The sequence below is a fragment of the Scardinius erythrophthalmus genome, assembly GCF_964197995.2.
Source record: "Scardinius erythrophthalmus genome assembly, chromosome: 24".
Taxonomy (NCBI): Eukaryota; Metazoa; Chordata; class Actinopteri; order Cypriniformes; family Leuciscidae; genus Scardinius; species Scardinius erythrophthalmus.
Genome location: NC_138244.1, coordinates 12,207,591 through 12,227,592, shown reverse-complemented (window position 1 = coordinate 12,227,592; position 20,002 = coordinate 12,207,591). Strand labels below are relative to the sequence as shown.

Below are 20,002 nucleotides of genomic sequence, written 5' to 3'. Positions count from 1 at the left end.
CTGGAGACAACAGAGAGTTATTTTACATCTTGTGAAAAGGGCATTATGCCACTCATTTAAACACAAAGCTTTCAACTGGCTTCATTTGACCCATATACATGTCTTTGCTATTATTTCATTTATTGGTATTGGTTTTTGGCATTTGACAGTCCCACTTTCACTCTGTGGGGAAAAAAGCAGCTCTGACATTCTTTTGTACGCCACAGAAAAACTTATGGGTCAATGGGTGTATAAATAATAACATTTCTTTTGATAGAGTTTAAAAAGAAAAATGACAGACATCTGATAAAAACCTTGTTTTATTTGCATATAAACTTGGCTAAAAGTCACAATGGATAAAAAAAGTCACAAAACATAAAGTAAGCATTTACAATATCAGAAATGACATAAAAACGTTTTTGTGTGTGTGTGTGTGTTCACAAGATTGCAGATCCACAGTGAAATATACAAAGCACATATTACAACTAATAATGGAGATGGAAATGAAATGGCTTAATGTTACGTCGTATACAGTTTCGAAACAAATTCGATGGTATTGCAAATCTATATGATAAACAATTGTTTGAAACTTTACAGACATTTACCGAATGTATCTTTGTATATCTCCTGAGGCAGTCACATAGTAAATTCTCATCCACTTTTAAAACATGGTATCTTTATGATCTCGAAAATTTGCTAAATCAGTCTAGTCTAAACTGTAATTGTAGGACAAAACACCACAGCGATAATGCAACGAATTAAATTTACAACACCCCGTTTAAAAATGCTTTCATCTTTTGACACATACTGTGCCACTCTTTATGTTGACAGTACAAAATGCTCAGTTTAATGAGTTTAATGACCTGGTAGATAAAGATGTCTTCTTGATTAGAAAAGAGCAAAGTCTGATTGCAGCAATAAATATCAGACCCAATGGACCCTTTGACATGAGTGAAGTATGAACTTACCCATTTAATCCAAAATTGATATACACCACACAATAAGTTCATGACTTTAAATAACTTTATAATAATTTTACAAAGCACAATTAAATCAGACATGGTCAAGTATTGCTGACGCTTTTAGGAGTACCTTTATAATGCACTTTTTAAGATCCTGACCAATAAAAAAAAGGAAAAACAGAAGACAACTGATGCAAACAAATTACAAATATGAATTCAGAAGTTCTTCTTCGCCGACAATAGTCATTTAAATGGTGTCGGATTCAATCCGACTTTAAAAAATATTTCATTTCCATGCATTTTTAAATACAAGCAGTACAAAAAGACCATTCATTTTAAGTAAGGAAGAGTTATGTAGAAAAAAGGAGGTGGGCTTTAATGAGTCTCAGGAATTTCCTGGGTTGGGGAGATCAAATATGATTGGTGGATTGGTGGGCTGGAAGCTGACTGTACATGTGGAGGAGTTGATAAATGTTGTGTAGCCATCTGTCATTGTTCCATACCCTGAGAACGAGAAAACATTTTTATTAATTTATTTTATGTGCAATTTCTTTAAAATGTTGAAATACTTGTTTACCCATTTGTAAACAACATTCAATATTCTAATATATTTAGATTCATATTTTCAATGTTTTTAAATATGTATTTAAATAGTAAAATATATATTTAAAGAGAGTTAAGCCCTCACCTTCATGGATTCCTCCATATGCGTGGAGTTTGGGTCGGACCCTCTTTTGTACAGTGTTGAGTAGTTCCACACAGCCGACTCTCTGAAGTTCTTTGGGGACCCAATCTCTGAACCCTGGACAAAGTCCAACATCACATCCTTAGTTGCGTATCGTCACATTTATGATGACTTTAAAATACAACAATCCATCAGCAGACACAAACTGATGTAAACATGCTCTACAGTTACATTCACATTTCCTCAATGCTTACCTAGAGGAGGCCCATGTGTCATAAGAATATCTACGTCTTCAGGGATCTGGTTCCACTTATCGAGGAGAGACTGGCCACGAGGTAAGTTAAAACCCCATCCATTAAACCACGGGGTCCTGTGGGAGCAGACAAGCGCATTTTACACACCTCATAAATGTCAAAATCATCATACACATGCCTGCATGCTGTTCTCACACACATACGCCAAAAGTCGACAGTATTTCAAAATAGAGTAGTAGTTAGGTTGCATGAATCTGCAGCCATTTAAAAAAAATAAAATAAATCTATCCATCCATCCATCCATCCATCCATCCATCCATCCATCCAGGACATCTTGTTCAGATACATGGCATCATGGATTTGATTAAATACCAACAGATAAAAAATCAAAACCTGACAGCCTCTGCTAGAAATCTTATAACGGGCCATGTTTGTATCTTCCAACAGGACAGTGATCCAAAAACAAACATCAAAATCAAAACAAAAATGGGTCACTGAGCACAAAACCAAGCATCTGAAATGGCCATCCCAGTCCCTGACCTGAACCCTATAGAAAATGAGTGGGCTGAACTGAAGAGAAGAAGCGCCAACATGGATCTGGGTTCTGTATGGAGGAATGGTCTCTGAACTCTTGTCAGGTGTTCTCCAAACTCATCAGGCATTATAGGAGAAAACTCAGAGCTGTTATCTTGGAAAAAGGAGCTTGTAAAAAGTATTTAATAAAAGGGTGCAAATAATTGTTCCCAATGTGTTTTGGAGAAAAACATTTATTTCATAATGTGATTTCCCCCCACCCCCTCTTTCAATTCTTTTACTTCAATAAAAGGTTAGATTATTTGCATTTAAAAAAAATAATAATTATATATATATATATATATATATATATATATATATATATATATATATATATATATATATATATATATATATATATATATATCAAAAGGATAAACAATGGAGATTTATTTTCTTTGATCATATTTACCAAGGGGGCAAATAATTCTGACCAGCACTGTGTGTGTGTGTGTGTGTGTGTGTGTGTGTGTGTGTGTGTGTGTGTGTGTGTGTGTGTGTGTGTGTGTGTGTGTGTGTGTGTGTGTGTGTGTGTATATATATATATATATATAAAATTGTATTAATTTATTTTATTTATTTATTTATTGTGTGAGTGTGATAAAATTACATTTAAATTTAGACTAAATTAACTCACTCATTGTGAGACAGCTGATGGTCAACTAGATGACAAATTTTTGACCATCACGATCTAACCCAAAAAGTATCCAGATTACTTTTTCTTTAAAAGAAAAAACAAACATGAAAAATGGCTCAAGAGTATTGCAGCATTAGATTTGAGGCCACGGCACAACTCAAGCTATTCATTTGAGCCTCCATCAGGGCGTCCAGCGGTTCGGAGTGGAGCAGAGGTCATCTGCAGAGGAGGCAGATTGATCAAGCTGTCAGCGCCAATGAGCAGAAGCATGTTAATAAGAGTTTTATTTCCCCTCTGGGATGGGCCTGCTGACAGCCTGTGGTAACCCGGGCCAGACCTTTATTTACCACTCTCAGACCCAGTCTGATAAGGGCCAAGTGTCTGGGCCCAGCTAGACAAGGCTGTGCAAGGCCAGGGCTAAATGTAGGCCTTGGTAGAGAGGGCAGGAACTGACCCCGTGCTGATAAGCAGAGCTGGGTGATGGATGGAGACTGAGCAGACAAATGAGAGTTGGAAACACTGCGGAGAGCAACGTCTGCAACTGCTCAACGCCACTTCAGAAGCTGCACTACAGTGCAGGATTTCAACATTTCTTGAGAATGTTCTTAGATTTTTTTTTTCTTAAGACTGTGCTTTAAAAAAAAAAACAATTTAAGAAGAATTTGAAATCCTAAAATAATGTACTTTTAAATCATCTTAGCCTATTACACGGCTCTGTGGAATACTTGTTTCTGATTGGTCAATAGCGCCATCCAGCGATAAGTTATTCCCAGATAACAACCGCTCAAAACAGAACGTTTTTCTTCGTGGAAGTTTTGCATTTGGTGAGCTAATAGGATATTAAAACTCAGTCAAATCAATATTTTGTATACAGTTATTTAATTATACCATCCAGTAGTTATCGTGGACTCGCTCTCGTCTCGCGTTTCATACAAACACAGCTGCTGCCATTTTGTGACTTGTTTTGTACACTGTTGGATTATAAGATACAAACAGGTACGATTTTAATCGTACGATTTTAAACAGTTTAATCTATTAGCAAACACCACCACACACCTGCAGGTGATAGGTGCGTGGGGAAAAAAAGACCAAATAAGGAACTCCCGCACTCTAAATGAGTATCAAAATTTTATTAGCAACATTACGGTCTCACGACCTTCATCATGCAAAAACAAACAGTTTAATCTGAAATCAATATTTATTATCTCCATAATTACTTATGTGGCGAAACGCTGTGTAATGAGTGGTATGACTGTATACCGTATCTCTTGAATATCCGTCTAGTTTGAACTTGCCGCGCCGCAGCGTTTTAAGAGCTAATAAAATATTTTAACTCAGATCTATATCCGTGTCTAATTATTTACTTAAATATGTGTTGGGAACTTTTTCGCCCTCACGCAAAAATTCCGATCGTACAGATTTCTATTGGAATGACTGGATTTCCCCCATGAAATTTCGCTGAGCAGCAGTAAATGTGAAAACACCTTAACAATAGATACATATAATATACTACTATTACTAGGGATGTGCACTAGTACTCTGAAGTGACACCAAGTCAGATAGGGACTGATTACTATTTAATTTCTAATTATATAATTATACAAGGCTCTTTTTAACACACTACGCATTTAAAAATGTCATGTAAAAATGTGCTGAACTCGAAAATAATGTGTGCGCGTTTATTATGATCATTACGATAATCTGCAAAAAGTGCAAAGAACGTCTTTGGCAAGAGCATGACTTGTGAACTTTATCTTAAAAAATTTCTTAACTTCTTTCATAAAATGAATCTGATGATTATAAAAACAGAAACATTAGGAAGGTTGAGATTACAAATATTAAGTAGCTAAGTTGTAGCAGCTAATAGCATTAATGAGTCTTAAAGAGCTTGATACTGCCGTACTCACAGGCATGCATAAATGTATGAGCACACATGCCCAGTTGTCCAGAGGTCATTTTACAACGAGCACTTGACAAAGTCGGAGCCTCTGAGAGGCAGGAGGTTAAGACTAGAGGGGGGAAAAGGTTTTCACAGCATGTTCCCTGAGACCTGGATCTTTTTTCATTCACTGAATAATGTTGAAATAGACGAGGAACTAGGACCCAGTCCTTTGTACCACCTCAAAATAACGAGAGAGAGAGAGAGAGAGAGAGCCCTGGAGCAGTGTATTGAAAACCAATTACAGAGAGAACGAAAAAGGATTTAGAGGAAAAAAATTGAAACGCATGGAGTCTGTCGCTTTAAAATAACTGCCAATTAAACTTAGAGACCCAGTTAAACCTTGCAAGGGAACAGGGTCTGTCAAATAACAAAGTTTTCCTCACCAGATGCATGTTCCAGCATCTATTCTGCAAAAAAAAAAAAAAAAAAAAAAAAAAATGATATATATATATATATATATATATATATATATATATATATATATCACACACACGCACAATTATAAAATGTATAAGTGCTGAAATTACAATTATTTAATTTTTTTTACAAATTAAATATTTGTATGTATATATATATATATATATATATATATATATATATATATATATATATATATATATATATATATATATATAATTAATTACACAATGTGGCGATTAATTAATCTAAGAAAATTGCTGAGAAATTACCCCCAAAACATAATTTGGAAAACTTAGTTTGATAATTTGAACAACTTTAGAAAAAAATATATTGGATTGAAGAATTATATAAATTATATTTATCTCAGCATTTTTTCCAATATACCTTTAATGGTTTTTTTATTATAATTTGTATTACACAAAGCAATGCTATAGAAATAGAATCTAAGTCAGCAATCAACAAAAAGTCAATCATTGCTGTTGTCAGGACAAAAAATGTACATGAAAAAATATAGCTTATTTTATTGTGTTATTTTGATATTATTTATATACAAAATATTATTTATAAGCTTTTATTTTTATTTTCATTAAAGTTTAACTTATGTGCTTTTGCCATAGGCCTAGTCTTTGATTTGCACAGATAACAGTGATTACCACCATTCTTTTGTTTAAGACAAAGATGTAAGCAAATATTCAAATACAAGCTGTCACTTTACTACTATCCCCCTTAACCAAACTTAAGAGCGCGGTCATTTATGGATTCGACATTACACGTCCATCATCACAGGCTGGGCTCATAGACTCGGCAGTATCCACTGTTTGTCTATCCATTAACGCTTCTTCATAGATTGGAGAGAATGGAGTTGATAGTGGATGAAATAGAGGCTGAACACAGGAAATGGCTGCTGAGGTCTCAGTGTAAGTGTGTGTATGTAGACTTGTCCATGGATGATTGATGGAGAGGCAAATAAAGGCGAGTGGTTGCTTTCGAACCAGGCCTGTACCCTTGGGTACAATCTCTCAAACCTGTAAGTTTTCCCGCAAACATACTCAGGCTCGTCTGCTTTAACTCGCACATCAACGTCAGAGTCCGAGTCGGGCTTTCATCCGCACATCAAGCTAGTCATAAATGTGATGTCATTACATCCCCACATAAATCAAACAAATAAAGGAAGGCAGGATAAGCAGGATAGGTATTATTACAGCCAGGGCTCTCTGGAATACTCGATTACTAGTTTCATGCCTCTCATATCAATTTTGCGGTCTTTTTTTTTCTTAGTATAAATATCTCAATCAATATTTCATGTCCATTAATTATTAAGTAGCTGTGTAATAAGTGAGATAATGTTCAGTCTGCTGGTAATTATCACAAAATAAATCACCTCTGCTTAACATTAATATAATACATTTAAAGATCATAAAATAAATGTTTACATTTTTTACTAAATGTTAATGTAAAATTAACTCCAATATATATAGTTACTAGAATTAAACATTATTATATTTTTTTTAAACTCCAATATAATATGAATAATGAATATAAATACCAAGAAAAGGGAGAGAGAGAAAACAGAGAGAGAGAGAAAAAAAGCTTTCACTGTCAAAAACTGTTCAGTACTGGGACACAAGTGTATATTTGTGTCTGCGGGTGTGTGTTTGTTTTGGCTGCGTCAGCACTTTGTTTTGATGAACTCTCAGTGACCTGGACACACTTACACTGGCACACAGGAGCAGCCGGCTGAGCCTCAGCAGTAACTAACACACACACACACACACACACACACGCACACATGCACGCACACATGCACACACACACACGCACGCTTGCTTTGGAATCAGTGTGCCAATCTAATGCACAGGCCTGCCAGTCTTTCAAACACCTCACATGCAGAAAGGATTACTGAAATATTTATCTGCCCCTGACAGCAGGACAGCGAAATAAGAGGGGGATCAGAGAAAGATGTGTGATTGTGAAAGTAATGTTGGAGACGGTTATCAATGGTCAGGAGAGAAAAAGCAGAGATGAACACGGGACAAAAGAGAAACTAGAGAGTTAGAGAGGAAATGAGACGGGATTTCCTGTCTAGTGTGATTTTGTGATGGTACCAAACAGCACACATCCCAAAGCAAGATTGGCAGCAAATATATTAAAACATTTTGTAACAAAAAAAAAACAAAAAACAAGTGGCCCACTTCAATCTTGAAGCATGTGAAGAGATTGTGAACATATTTCCATACAGCCTGCTTATTAACAGCATCAGACTCCTTTTCTAGTTGGTCCATCGCTCTCTCTCTCTCTCTCTTTCACTGTGCCCACACTATGCCCTCCCATCCACCACCAGCAGGCCCAGCAGAGGAGATGTCAGCTGTGTATTATCACTGGCAAATGACCAGGGGTCAGCTTACAACCAGTGACGTGAGCAGGTAGCCAGAGAAAACTGTTACTTCTATAGAGGCTTCTGTTGATAGCTGAGAGGACCGGATGGACGAGGTAATTTACGAACAGCATGCAAGTTCTGCGTTTCCTCCATCAAGGTCAATAACGAATGAAAAAAAATTGAAAACATGAGCAAGCTAAAGTATAACAAGCATATGCTTCTGTAACTCAACGAGAAGAGCGTGGCACTATAGCAACACTGAGGCCATGGGATTGATTCACAGGGAACATGTGGAAGCCATCATATTGTGGATAGATGAATGTGAAAATCAGAAGAGAGATGAGAAGCATCAGACTGTTATAGATTCTCTTCAACATCTCAATTCAGTCAATTCAATTCAGAGGAGTCAATTAATATTCATTAGCAGGCCTTCAAGAGTCTAACACTACCCAGGTGCAGCACATGTTAACGCACATTAAGGCGGGCGTACATGGTGCGAGTTCGGACCAGGATCGGACACTCGGGAGGTCGTGAGATATTGCACACGTTGCGAGTCAGTTTAACTGATAATCGCGTCAATGCAGCTGGTACACGGCACGACTGTCCTGCACGAATTTTATCAGCAATCACGTGAGCTTTCGCGCTAAACACAGAGACCGTCAATATTGCATGCAGGCAAAGCTTCAGATAGAAAAAATGACAGAAATGTGTGTGCAAATGATTTGTTGTAAAGCAGAGAACAGTAGCCATTCAACATAAAAACTAGAGAGAGAGAGAATTATTATTTTTATTTTATTATTTTTATTTAATATTATTATTATTATGTTCTGTAGTACAATGTTCAAAATAATTTTCTATGCTGTGTTGATGCTTTGGCAATACAATTGTATTTTTGTCATGCCAATAAAGCTTTATTGAATTGAACAGAATTGAATTGAGAGAAGTGTGTGTGTGTGTGTGTGTGTGTGTGTGTGTGTGTGTGTGTGTGTGTGTGTGTGTGTGTGTGTGTGTGTGAGAGAGGGAGAGAGACAGTGTATGCGCACGCTGTATGGTTGCTGCCACTGAGGTATAGCCCCACGTGGTTATGTATAATTTGGAAATAGGGGACAGCTGGTGAAAATCGGGCCGACTCCCCGAATTTTTTAAACATGTTTAAAGATGATCGGAAGGTCGGGGAGGTGCTTATAACGTGCTCGGCTCGGCTCGTAATTCCTCTCACACGCTGCGAGCCGCGACCATGCGAGCATCACCGATTCCACTCGATTTCTCCCGAGTGAAAAAAATCATCTGCGAGCTCGTAAAAACAGCAAAAATCGCACCGTGTACGCCCGCCTTTAAGCTCTCAAGATGTTATTAACAAGCCTGTCAAATCTTACATCTTTACTAAAGCCAGTGTATTACATGATTTAACGCTTCATAAAATGTTTATATTTCTCATCCTTGCCAGTGGAAATGGAATCTTTTAGAAAGGAGGCCAATTTACATGAGAAACCCAATACGGTGCCTTGACAGTTTAACTTTAGAGCAAAGCAACCAACACAGCCATTTGTAAAACATACCTGCTTAATCCCAAATTCAGTTCTCTTTCATGTCTTATTGTGCTTGAATGGTCAAATACACACACAATTATGTCAAAATGCCCATCGTGTGGAGTACTCATGTAAACAGTTTTACTCATGTAAATACAGTGTATTAGTATAATGAACCATGCATTCGGCCTAAAATGCATGCTGCTCTCTGTGACATTAATGTTAATCAAACAAAAGAGAAAATAACTTACTGCTCTTGACTGAATAACTTTTGTATCTTTAATAACAATAAATTGATATTTAATTCATACAGTGAATACTATGCGGTATTTTATTTTTTCATATGATTATTCAATTTCTGTACTATTTTAGTAACTAGATGGTAAATAAATATATTGTACCTGAAAAACATAATTAAACGCATACCTCGGGTCTTTGGTGATCCAGGACGTCATTCACTACCCTCCTTATTAATTTTTTTAAGTTAGACACCAACCTTCTTATTATTCCTCAATCAATTCATTATAAACAATATAACAAGAAATTTTTTTTTATAAAAGAATACCTGTTTTCCTATTCATTTTTTTAATAAAAAATGTAAGGCGCCCCAAGGTGTGTGTGTGACAGTGTAAGCATATTTGAATTTTTGATGACTGAATAAGTGCAATTCACACAATGATGAAGTGACGTTTCACTCATAGTTACCGCAGGTAGAAAACAAAAGAATAGGAAGTATCATCAGCAAAACTTGAAATGGCTCAGCGATTTACTGCAGAGAAAGTACTGAACGCAATCAAATATTAGTGTAACTTACGGGATCCAGTAAAGAAACTGTCAGTGATCAAAATATTGATTTTGAAGATGTTGAAAATTATAGTTTGAATGTACTGGGAAATGAGCTCTGACGAGGTCAGTGATGATAGTATAAAACAACTGAACCCTTTCAAGCTCCAAAAGGTAACAAAATATGCCTCATTTTATTCTTCTGTATACAGTATGTAAAACTAAATCCTAAATAGATCAATTGCAAAAAGGCTTTTTCCCTATACAGTCTGACTGAAAAGGGAAAAATAAATAATTTAATACAAAGGTTTGGGGTTGACATTAAAAATAAATTCCAGCACTCATTGTAACAGAATGAAAACTCTATACCAATGCTTCCTCTGCATTGCACATATCACAAGCCATTTCATAAAATGGTGGAGACATAATCAGCCTAAGCAAAAATTGGTGAGGACACTTCCCAACCGTCCTCACCTTAAATGACACCTATGCTACTAATACTTCCTACCAAGTAATTAGAGCTATCAGTTTCACAATGATCTGACCGCACACAGGGGGAGGAAACCTCACACTTCATATCTAGTATCCGTACAAATGCAGATAAACAGCTTTGCTGTGTTTACCCTAAAAAACACAAATTACTTTTATATCGTCCCTGATCATTCATTCACAAGCACACCATAAACAAAACACATTAGCACCGAGGATGAAGCCGTGATACGGTTTCTATGGCAGCAGGAAAGACGCACCCCCACGATCTATCGTAACCTAGCCTTGCAAACACTCACCCAAGATGAACTCAGGTCACATGACTTATGTCTGCCTTTCCTAAGAGGATTAGAGAGCCTTTGATTTTCAAAAGCCAAACCACCGTCTAGCACAACAAGCTTACACGTTAATCAAACCAATCAAAGCTGCAAGCTGGAATATATGCGACACATATCGGAGTGGATATCAGGCGTAACGTAAGTAGGATTACCAAATGCGCCGTTATCAGGATAGCGGTTGCCAAGCTATGCAAGATAGCCCTGCTTCTATTGGATGATCTGGTTAGGCATACGAAGGTATATCGGATATTTGTCTGGTACGACACAGAGAGTAATCAAGCCAAGGTCAATATAGCGACGGGAACACTGCCATGAAAGGGAATACTGATAAATAAACTGACATAAAACAGGCTCGTCTTCTACCTTGGGCCAGACGGGAGTCAAGCCTGAGCGAGCACTTTGTAGGGAAGAAGAATGAAGCCGTGTAAATGACCTCCTTGATGGCTGAGGCCCGGGGTCAGGCAGGTCAGAGCGGCTCACTGTGAGCATGCACTTGGAGGGGCGCACCGGGGTCGGCCTCACGTTTTGATCCTGGCTCCCAACAAAGCACCAGGATGTGTTGGAACAAAAAGCACTTCCTGCAGGAGAGGCTGGGAAAAGTATGACCAAAGAGCACCCCCACCAAGACCACCCATCACAGATGTCTGGTTTCCCCACTTCTAACCAAAATTAGCATTCTAATTCTGCCTGGCTGAAGACGGCAAGATATTTTGGATAGACATACTAAATATAGTTTTATGTTTGGTGTTTATGCTCTACGAGAGACTTAAATCACCACGTGGTGGTTTAAATAGTGGGTTTGATTCACTAATGGTCTATGTATTTAAACCACACACACAAAAGGTGGCTTTAGAAAAAAAATGGTTAAGCCAATAAAAAAAACAATATGTATATTAACTGGAATATATGCGACATGCACACACACAGACATGTATGTATGTATGTATGTATGTGTGTGTGTATATATACACAAAAAATAAGATATAAATAACATGACAATAACATCATAATATGCTAATGAGGTTTAGAATATTTATAATATTGATTCCGAATAATCAGGGTTCATTAATAAAAAATAATTGTATTATTTATTATTATTAGAAGCAAAATAACTAAATGACTACAAAAGCACTAACTAAACTTTTAATGTTAAAACAATATATACAGTATTATATAGAATATATTCATATATATTCATAATACAATGCAGCCTGCATTAAGCAAATGAGATTTTGAATAATATTTACTCAAAATAATATTCATTAACACTAGAATGAGGGGAAATGTGCAGATGTTTTTTTTTTTTTTTGCATGTGAACTTTTTCTAAGCACAAACATGCATTTTGTATGAATTTATTAATGAATGAGGCGGCCTAATGCGTCTTCCACAAACAGGTCTGCAGAACCAGATACCAAGGACATATAGTGACCAAAAAATGGATGATAAAAAAACTCATTATATTAATACACATTTTTAACAAAAAAAAAAAAAAAAGAGGAGAGGAGAGATAACCGCGTCAGCATCGTCTCCACGTGATAAACTGCTTCTAGTAGCTGTCGACTATTGTGTCACACTACCACAAAGCTCGCCGTGCCAAACACTGCTAGGCATCTATTCACACCTGAAATCTAACACAGTTTGTTGGTCTCCCATCGGAGAGGGGGGCAGCCCAGTGGGTGAGGGGTTAACTGAGATAATGGTCTGCTTATCAGACGCTGAGGTCTTTGCATTAAAGATGCCAATGTGTGATGACGGCTGTCTGTGTGTGGGTTAAGAGTAACAGAGGAAGAAAGATACAGTAGATGGAATGAAAGAGAGAGAGTGAATGTGCGTATGTGTGTAACACTATCTGTAGCGAGTGAGGACATGTCTCGTGTCCAGCGGAGCAGAGAGTACAACGGTGTCTAGCATGACCCAGGTCTACAGAGGTCTCTCTGTAGACTATCAGTTGATCTTAAGGTATAAGCCATGAGAAATCATACAAGAGACATAAACATTATTTGATTCCAATGAATCAAACACAAACTTAAAGTGGGTCAATCAGTCATCTGTTACTTAACTAACGGACTTCACATATGTTGCATATGTTTAGTACATACAGAGCACTGATTCTGATTTATTGAGCTTTATCAAAAAACTTAAAAGCAGCAAAATTCTACATTAGCCTTAAAAAAAGAAAGAAACTGTCATCTTGGAAATATGTTTTACCAAAAATGATTTTCTAAATATTTTAGAAGTGGTTCTTAATATTTTCAGACCAAGAACCATATCTGATCAAATCCCAGTCCCGTGATGTACCATCTAGGAGTAACAGTTCAAGATCTACTGTCAACATGAAATAACATTTGAAACCCATTTTATTTCCATAACATTATGTTTTGATGAGTGAAATATTCAACAAGATATGTAGGTGTAACTTAAGTGGCCTTTGTGACATTAGCCAAATTATTAAATTTTGATGAAAAAATGAAAAGACAAATCTTTTTTTCTTGGAATTTGTGTACAAATTAAAGGAGAACTCGGCAACTCTAGCGAACTCTAGTCACTTCTTCGCTGATTTTCCCTTTTGTTGTCGCATGTTTTCCCCACGAGCTCCCCCTACAGCTGTGGGGGGGCGTATATTTCACAACACAGTCGTAAAAAACTCACTTGCGGCAGCCTCCTCCCCCTCTCTACCGCTGCTCATGTGCGTTTGTTTTGATCGGAGCAAGCCAACTGTATCGCGTGGAGCTATGTCTACTGAGGTGGGTAATCTGGTAATACATCATAAATGCGTGTGTGTTTATGTCGAATTGCCGTAAAGCAATTTGTGTTTCGCGCTCGTTCTCGTTCTCGCTTTCGCTTCTCACGAGACTTCCAATTTCTATCTTGCCGGGACGCTAGTGAACAAGTTGCAAGGTTGGTTTTCCACCTGGGAACGCTGGGGGGAGCGGGGAAAGTCACCAATATCACCAGAACAGGTTGTTTAACCATCCAAATGATTTCTAGACAGTTTTATTAAGTTAAAAAAGCTACCAAGTTCTCCTTTAAGTGTTAAGAAAGGAAAAATCATTCATTGTAATTTCATGTTGACCTTAAAAAAAAAACATGGAAACTTGCTTAACTATTGTACACAGTGATGGCTGAGAGAATTTAGAAATCACTTTACATAAACTAAGCCTGATTATGCTTTTGCTGAGGATATCTGATTCAAATGTTTGATACTTCCCTAAATATTCTGCTCGACAGATGTAGCAAACAAAAAGTAAGAAACAATTTGATAACAGTGATTTAGAAATGCTTACCACGGAGTCCCGTATATCCTGAATCCTTTAATGGTGACCTCAGAGTCCTGCAAGTACACACAGTTTGTAAGGAGGGACTGAACATCGTCAAAATCCTCAGGCCTCAGCTTGGACACTGAGGGGAAACGGTAGTAATCCTGCTTTACGAGTTCCGCCATAAAGTCTTTATCGAAGGTAAGTTCGTGATTTCCCGCGATGACAACTTTGTATTCATAGGGAAGACTGCCTGTAAGAGGAGAGAGATAATGAGAATGACAGATTTTGGCAGAAAATGGACAACAATATTTTGCAATATTGTGGCCATATGACTTCAAATGCTAAGTGACATGTTAGACCAGATTCTTTAATGACATAATCTTAAACAAAAAAAAAAAGATAATCAAAAGACTTTGACCAACCGGAAGTGAATTTACAGCTCACTGTGGCTGCCATTCGTAGGCGAAAGCATGACTTTGATTTCAACAAATAAACAATGGTTTTGACCTCTGTAACCCTAAAGAACCTTGATTTCATCTAAGTGAATTGCTGCCCGAGGACAACGAGACCAGACCGAAGGGCACCTATTAAAGCCAACAGATGGGCATTTTTCAATTTCCAATTTGACCTTCTTCACCTCCAGTAACAGCAAATGCCTTCCTACTCGTTAGAAATGCTGTGCACATAGCAACTTATTAAATTCAGTCAAAGCTGTGTAACAATAACATCAGTTTTTGCATCAAAATGACAAAATATTCAACTCTTACGTGCATCAATCTTAAAATAGGGCACTGGCCAGATTGGCAATTTGCAGTTCATAAATGAACCGTTTTTGCTTTAAATTCTGCCATTTCTGGTAGAACTGACTTCAAAGGTATCATTAATATTGACCTTTTGTTTGGGAGTTCGTGTTGTGACAGCAGGGGAAGTGCTTGTCAGTAAAGGTGACAGGACTGGTTTTGCGCACTTACCTAACCAGTCATTAAACTTCTTCACTTCAGACGGCAGGCCAAGCTCTGTAAAGTCGCCCGTGTGAAGCAACACGTCACCAAAGGGCATCTGGATTCCATCGGTCCTCGAGTGCGTGTCTGAGACACAGACAAAACGCGTATGACCCACGGGCTTCGGCGCATCGTAGGGAAGTGGCTCTACCCTGTGGAAATTAAGAGTGTGTTTGTTTCTGAAAGAATGTTTATTTGTTAAATGTAGAGATAACTTATTAGTGAATTAAGAACAGATTAAAGATACCAAAGAAAATTCAACTTTACAAAAAAAAAAGACATTTTAAATGTCTATACACTGAAAGTCAATGGGGTCCAAAACAACTCTGGTCCCGATTGCCTTTCATTGTAAAGGCAAAAAAACACTTGTGTCAAAAATTCTTAAAAAGACACACAGGTTTGCTATTAAATTCACGTGAGAATTGAAATTGTAAGGAGGAACATCCCATTTTTGAGATTCTTTTTTGTGAATCATGTCATAGTCTACTTGTTTTCCCAGCATTATGCCCTTTATTGCGTTGATAAATCGCTCTGTCCTGCACATCTGTACAAAAGTACATTGCATCAGGTTACATAATAGAATTTAACGACAAATGGATGTTTCTTCCACACTTAAGCTAAAAGCAATTCAATGGCACATGCATCCTGGTCGATCCCTTTTGCTTGCGCTGATCTGCCTTAATTGCATGGTACCATTAAAGCAGCAAAGGCTTGGCTAATCAGGCTGCTCCATTCTTTAGGATCTGCACCGGGCCTCATTATGCCATCATCAGCATCAGTCAATAATCAGGTTTTTTAGAGGTGAGCTCTGACCCTGAGGTCAAAGAGCTATTGTTAAAGAGCTAATCAACTCAACTAACCTTTGACCTTCCTCTGGTTAATAACAGTCTTACACTGTTTTAGCCCAAAGATCTCTATTACGATTACAAGAAATTTAAGCACAAATGCTGAAATTTTTTTTTAAATGTATTGGTTTGAGATATACACAACCTAAAATGTTTATATGTCTTGCGTTCAGTCTGAAAGACAGTTCATGGCTATAAACAAAGAACGAATAATTAACAAATATCCAATTTGAAACTGGACTGGATTTATACAGTGCCATTATCTTGTTATGGACCCCTCAAAAATATAATTAAAACGCTTAATCTGCAACACTATTAAGTTAAAAAGGTCAATTTAATTCATTACAACAGAAGTGAAGCCGCAGGAGCCTCTGATCACCTGACGGAGTGAGACGAGACAAAAGCGGCCAGATGTCCTCTCTGTCAGCATTCTGTTCTGTCTTCAATCAATCAATCAATTAAATAAATGTTTCAGTTACAGGAACACTGCACACAGACACTCACATGTGGACGTGAGGGGGCTGGAAGCGGCTCTGGTTGATGTTGTAGTGGGTGAAGGCCTGGGTCGGGTTGGAGCTGTACTCATCCACAGAGATGGTGACCTTCCCCTGCGAGGATATTCTGCGAGCCATGGCACCTCTGGTTGGGGCATGAGCAGGTCACAGTGGTACACTACAGATCCGGTGAGCAAGCATTCTTTAGTCCCAAGGCTTGGATCTGAGTCAACACATACAGGGACACCAAGATGCAAAACGTTAATGATGCAAATCCAAATTAAACAAGATGGTACAGAGTATCAACAAAATATTCAGATATATTCATATTAATATATGACTTTTTGGTAGAAATTATCTTATATCTGCTGCTACTGATATATTCTATGTTATATTGAAAAATAAAAATGTTATACTCAACAAAAAAAAAACAGAGAGCTCAGCAATACATTTTTCAGAGCCCTATAAGTGGACATGGTGATGGGGAAAAAAATAAGTTTAATGTATCTGCATTCCACAAGAAATTTGTATTTGTGCGAGAACGCAAACATTTTGAAAAAAAAAACTGATGATTGAAATAATATGAGCTGGAAGGAAAAAAGCAAAGTTTCACGAAGGAAAAGAAGAAAAGAGAAAAGATTAAAGTTTTGAAAGCAAAACACAAGAACATTGACATATAATTTCCGTCTTATCTTATTTCTCTCCCTTTTTTCCATCATCTTATCCCTTTAGGGGCGTTGTATATTTTCACAAGATAAGTATTATATCAGTTTATGAAAAATCAAAAAAAAAAGAAATCTATTTTATATATATAAGTTCGATTAAGAACTTTTCATATCAGTGCAAGAATATATGGTGAGCATAAAACCTTGGCCATCTATCAAAGGTTTTATGCTCACTTAATAGTGAAGTAATAAAAATTAATAGTGAAGTAAAAATCTAAAAGTTCAGGAGTCCAAAAATTTACTTAATTTTAACTTAATAAAGAACCAGTAAGAAATAAAGAGCTGAATAACAGACAACTTGAAATAGAGCAAAATATTTTAAATTGTGCTAAATATGATCAATAGAAGAAGAAACATTGATTGCTGTGAGAGTTAAATAAAAAATAAAACATTTTAAAATCTGTTGCGCTTGGCGTTGGGGTCCTAAGCATCCTGTCAGGGTGTATTTTGTAATAATTCCCACCTAACTGTATTTTATCCATTACATAACTTATTCTTCATCATTTTTTCCTTGGTTGAGAACCTCAGCTCTGCTTCCTGTTGTTCTTGCAACATGGATTTCAAACTGTCAAATGCACCTTTCCCACAATGCTTTACTGCCTTCTCCCAATGACAACAAAGACAAAAGCTCATTTCATTGTTTAAAAATGTATAACTGTATCTATTTATCATTCTCAAGTCATGTTAATATGTTTTGTAGGCAATTAAAAGACATACACAAGATTGTTTTAGGGGGGGAAACCTCCCTCATTGTTACCTGCATCCATTTATTTTGTTCAGCTGCACCGCCTCACTCACACACAGTCTCAGGCGGGCTAACCTTTTGCCATAAACTTGAACTTTGCTCACCCTCCCTGGAAGACTTGAGACCGGTCACATTAATAACACTTATGACCAACAGCTCGCGGTGAGCTGGAAGCCTCTGACTCCATAATTATCAGTCAACAAAAGCCAAGCTTCTAAACTGGCGTCAGACTGCACGAGGAAAGTCTATATTTCATTGTACTGTTAATGCAAAATCTGTTCTTCTTACTATGAGGCAACTGAATCAAAAACGTTCATTCAGATAGCATAAATAACCCGTATATAACATATAATTTGTGCACAAAGCAAGGCACGAGTAGTCCTGAGCACATAATAATCAATAAACATAACCGTTTTCCACATAATTCCTCTATTCAGATGCAGAGCTATGAACGTGAAAGAAACTTGACGGCGCGAAAATGTTACAATGTATCACTGCGAAAATGTTATAATGTATCCGCTGCGCTGGTTTAAAAATGTTCCAATGTATTGCGAGATAATTCTAAACGATTTCCCTCGAATATGACAACCAGCCACCTCTTAACCCATTACGGCTTTGTGCCTCGCTATTTTTTCCCCTAGCGATCTTCTTCACAAGCGACTTGTGTGTACCTTCTCTTTTGGCCCAGAACCGCTCGGGGGTTGTCCGCTGATGTGTCAAAGACGACGGTCATCGGGTATTTCGGAAGCCGTGAGGGGTTGAGGTCGCGGCGGGCAGGGCAGAACCTTCGACCCCCGGGGTCTCTCTCCACTAGCACTCTCACTGAAATGCGACAGACGAGGAAGGAGGGAGACAGACGAGAGAGAACAGCCTCGACGTGGGAAGAGGGGGAGCCCGAGAGAGACGAGTGCAATGAACGACGCTGCCACTGGGGTCAGAGAGCATAGCAGAGGAGTCGAGAGGTAAAAAGACGGACAGCCATTGGGTTGCACCTTTCACCGGAAGCGCACGCGATAGGTCAGACAGCCAATGAATTTGGCAGCGTTATTTGCATAGATTTTATAATAAATGTAGACTGTCATTAAGGTAAAATCGTTATATTTTTATAAGCAAGAGCTGGTCCATATATCAGTTTGGCTGTATGGTCTAGCACAGATGTTTCCAAATATGTATATATTATAATAAAAAAGTTCAAATGTATTTGTAGAATTTTCTTTTTATAATTAACATTGTTCCAAAACAGTTTTACAGAGAATAGTGCCTTATATCAAAAATCACTACTGTGTTAAACATATTCATTAGTTTAACACGTTTGAAACGTTAACAGCCTTTAAGTCACCATGATATATCAATATTCTTTCTTTTTTTTTTTCTTTTTTTTTTTTAAAGTGTTATGAAATATTGCAGCTTTCGTTAAATGATTTATCCATGCACATCATTATTTATTTATTTTACTTTCTGTGCCCTCGTATTTAAAAAAGAAAAGAAAGAAAAAAGAAAAAAAAATGCCCTCCCTCTTGCAAAGAAAACTCTTCTCTGATGATGTTTAAAGTCCCAAGGGCGGAACAACCTGTCACGCACATGACATCACAGCAACAGCAAAACACAACCATCCAATCAATTACCAGATGGATAAAATCAAGTCCCGTCATACATTTTTTCTTGTTTGAGAAGCCGTTTAAAGAGTTGGTTGATTATGATTTCACTTTTTTAACTTTAGTTAAGGCCCTTTCACACCGGACGCGTAACGAAAAAGCGAAACAAAAAAGCGAATAGTTCGCGTGCGAATAGTTTGCGTCAAAACCATTCACATCTATCCGCGACGCGAATTTGCGACGTCTGTGACGTTCAGAGCTTCAACATTCCAAAACTTTCGCGCCGACAGCTGAGAAAACATGGACACTTCATCATCATCATCCAGTGAAGACGAGCTTTTCATTTTCTTTAAAAGACAGAAAATAAG

General features: G+C 37.3%; 1 protein-coding gene across 1 annotated transcript; it reads right to left on the bottom strand.

Moving 5' to 3' along the window:
- Positions 1–282: 282 nt before the first annotated feature.
- On the bottom strand, positions 283–19,074 carry mpped2 (metallophosphoesterase domain containing 2b). The gene is made up of 7 exons (XM_081355921.1): positions 18,711–19,074; positions 16,580–16,792; positions 15,201–15,382; positions 14,254–14,479; positions 1,881–1,996; positions 1,630–1,743; positions 283–1,445 (listed from the first exon to the last, which is right to left on the bottom strand). Exons 2-7 carry the CDS (start codon positions 16,705–16,707, stop codon positions 1,327–1,329), a joined length of 885 nt encoding a protein of 294 aa, XP_081212047.1. The 5' UTR covers positions 16,708–16,792; positions 18,711–19,074; the 3' UTR covers positions 283–1,326.
- Positions 19,075–20,002: the final 928 nt, after the last annotated feature.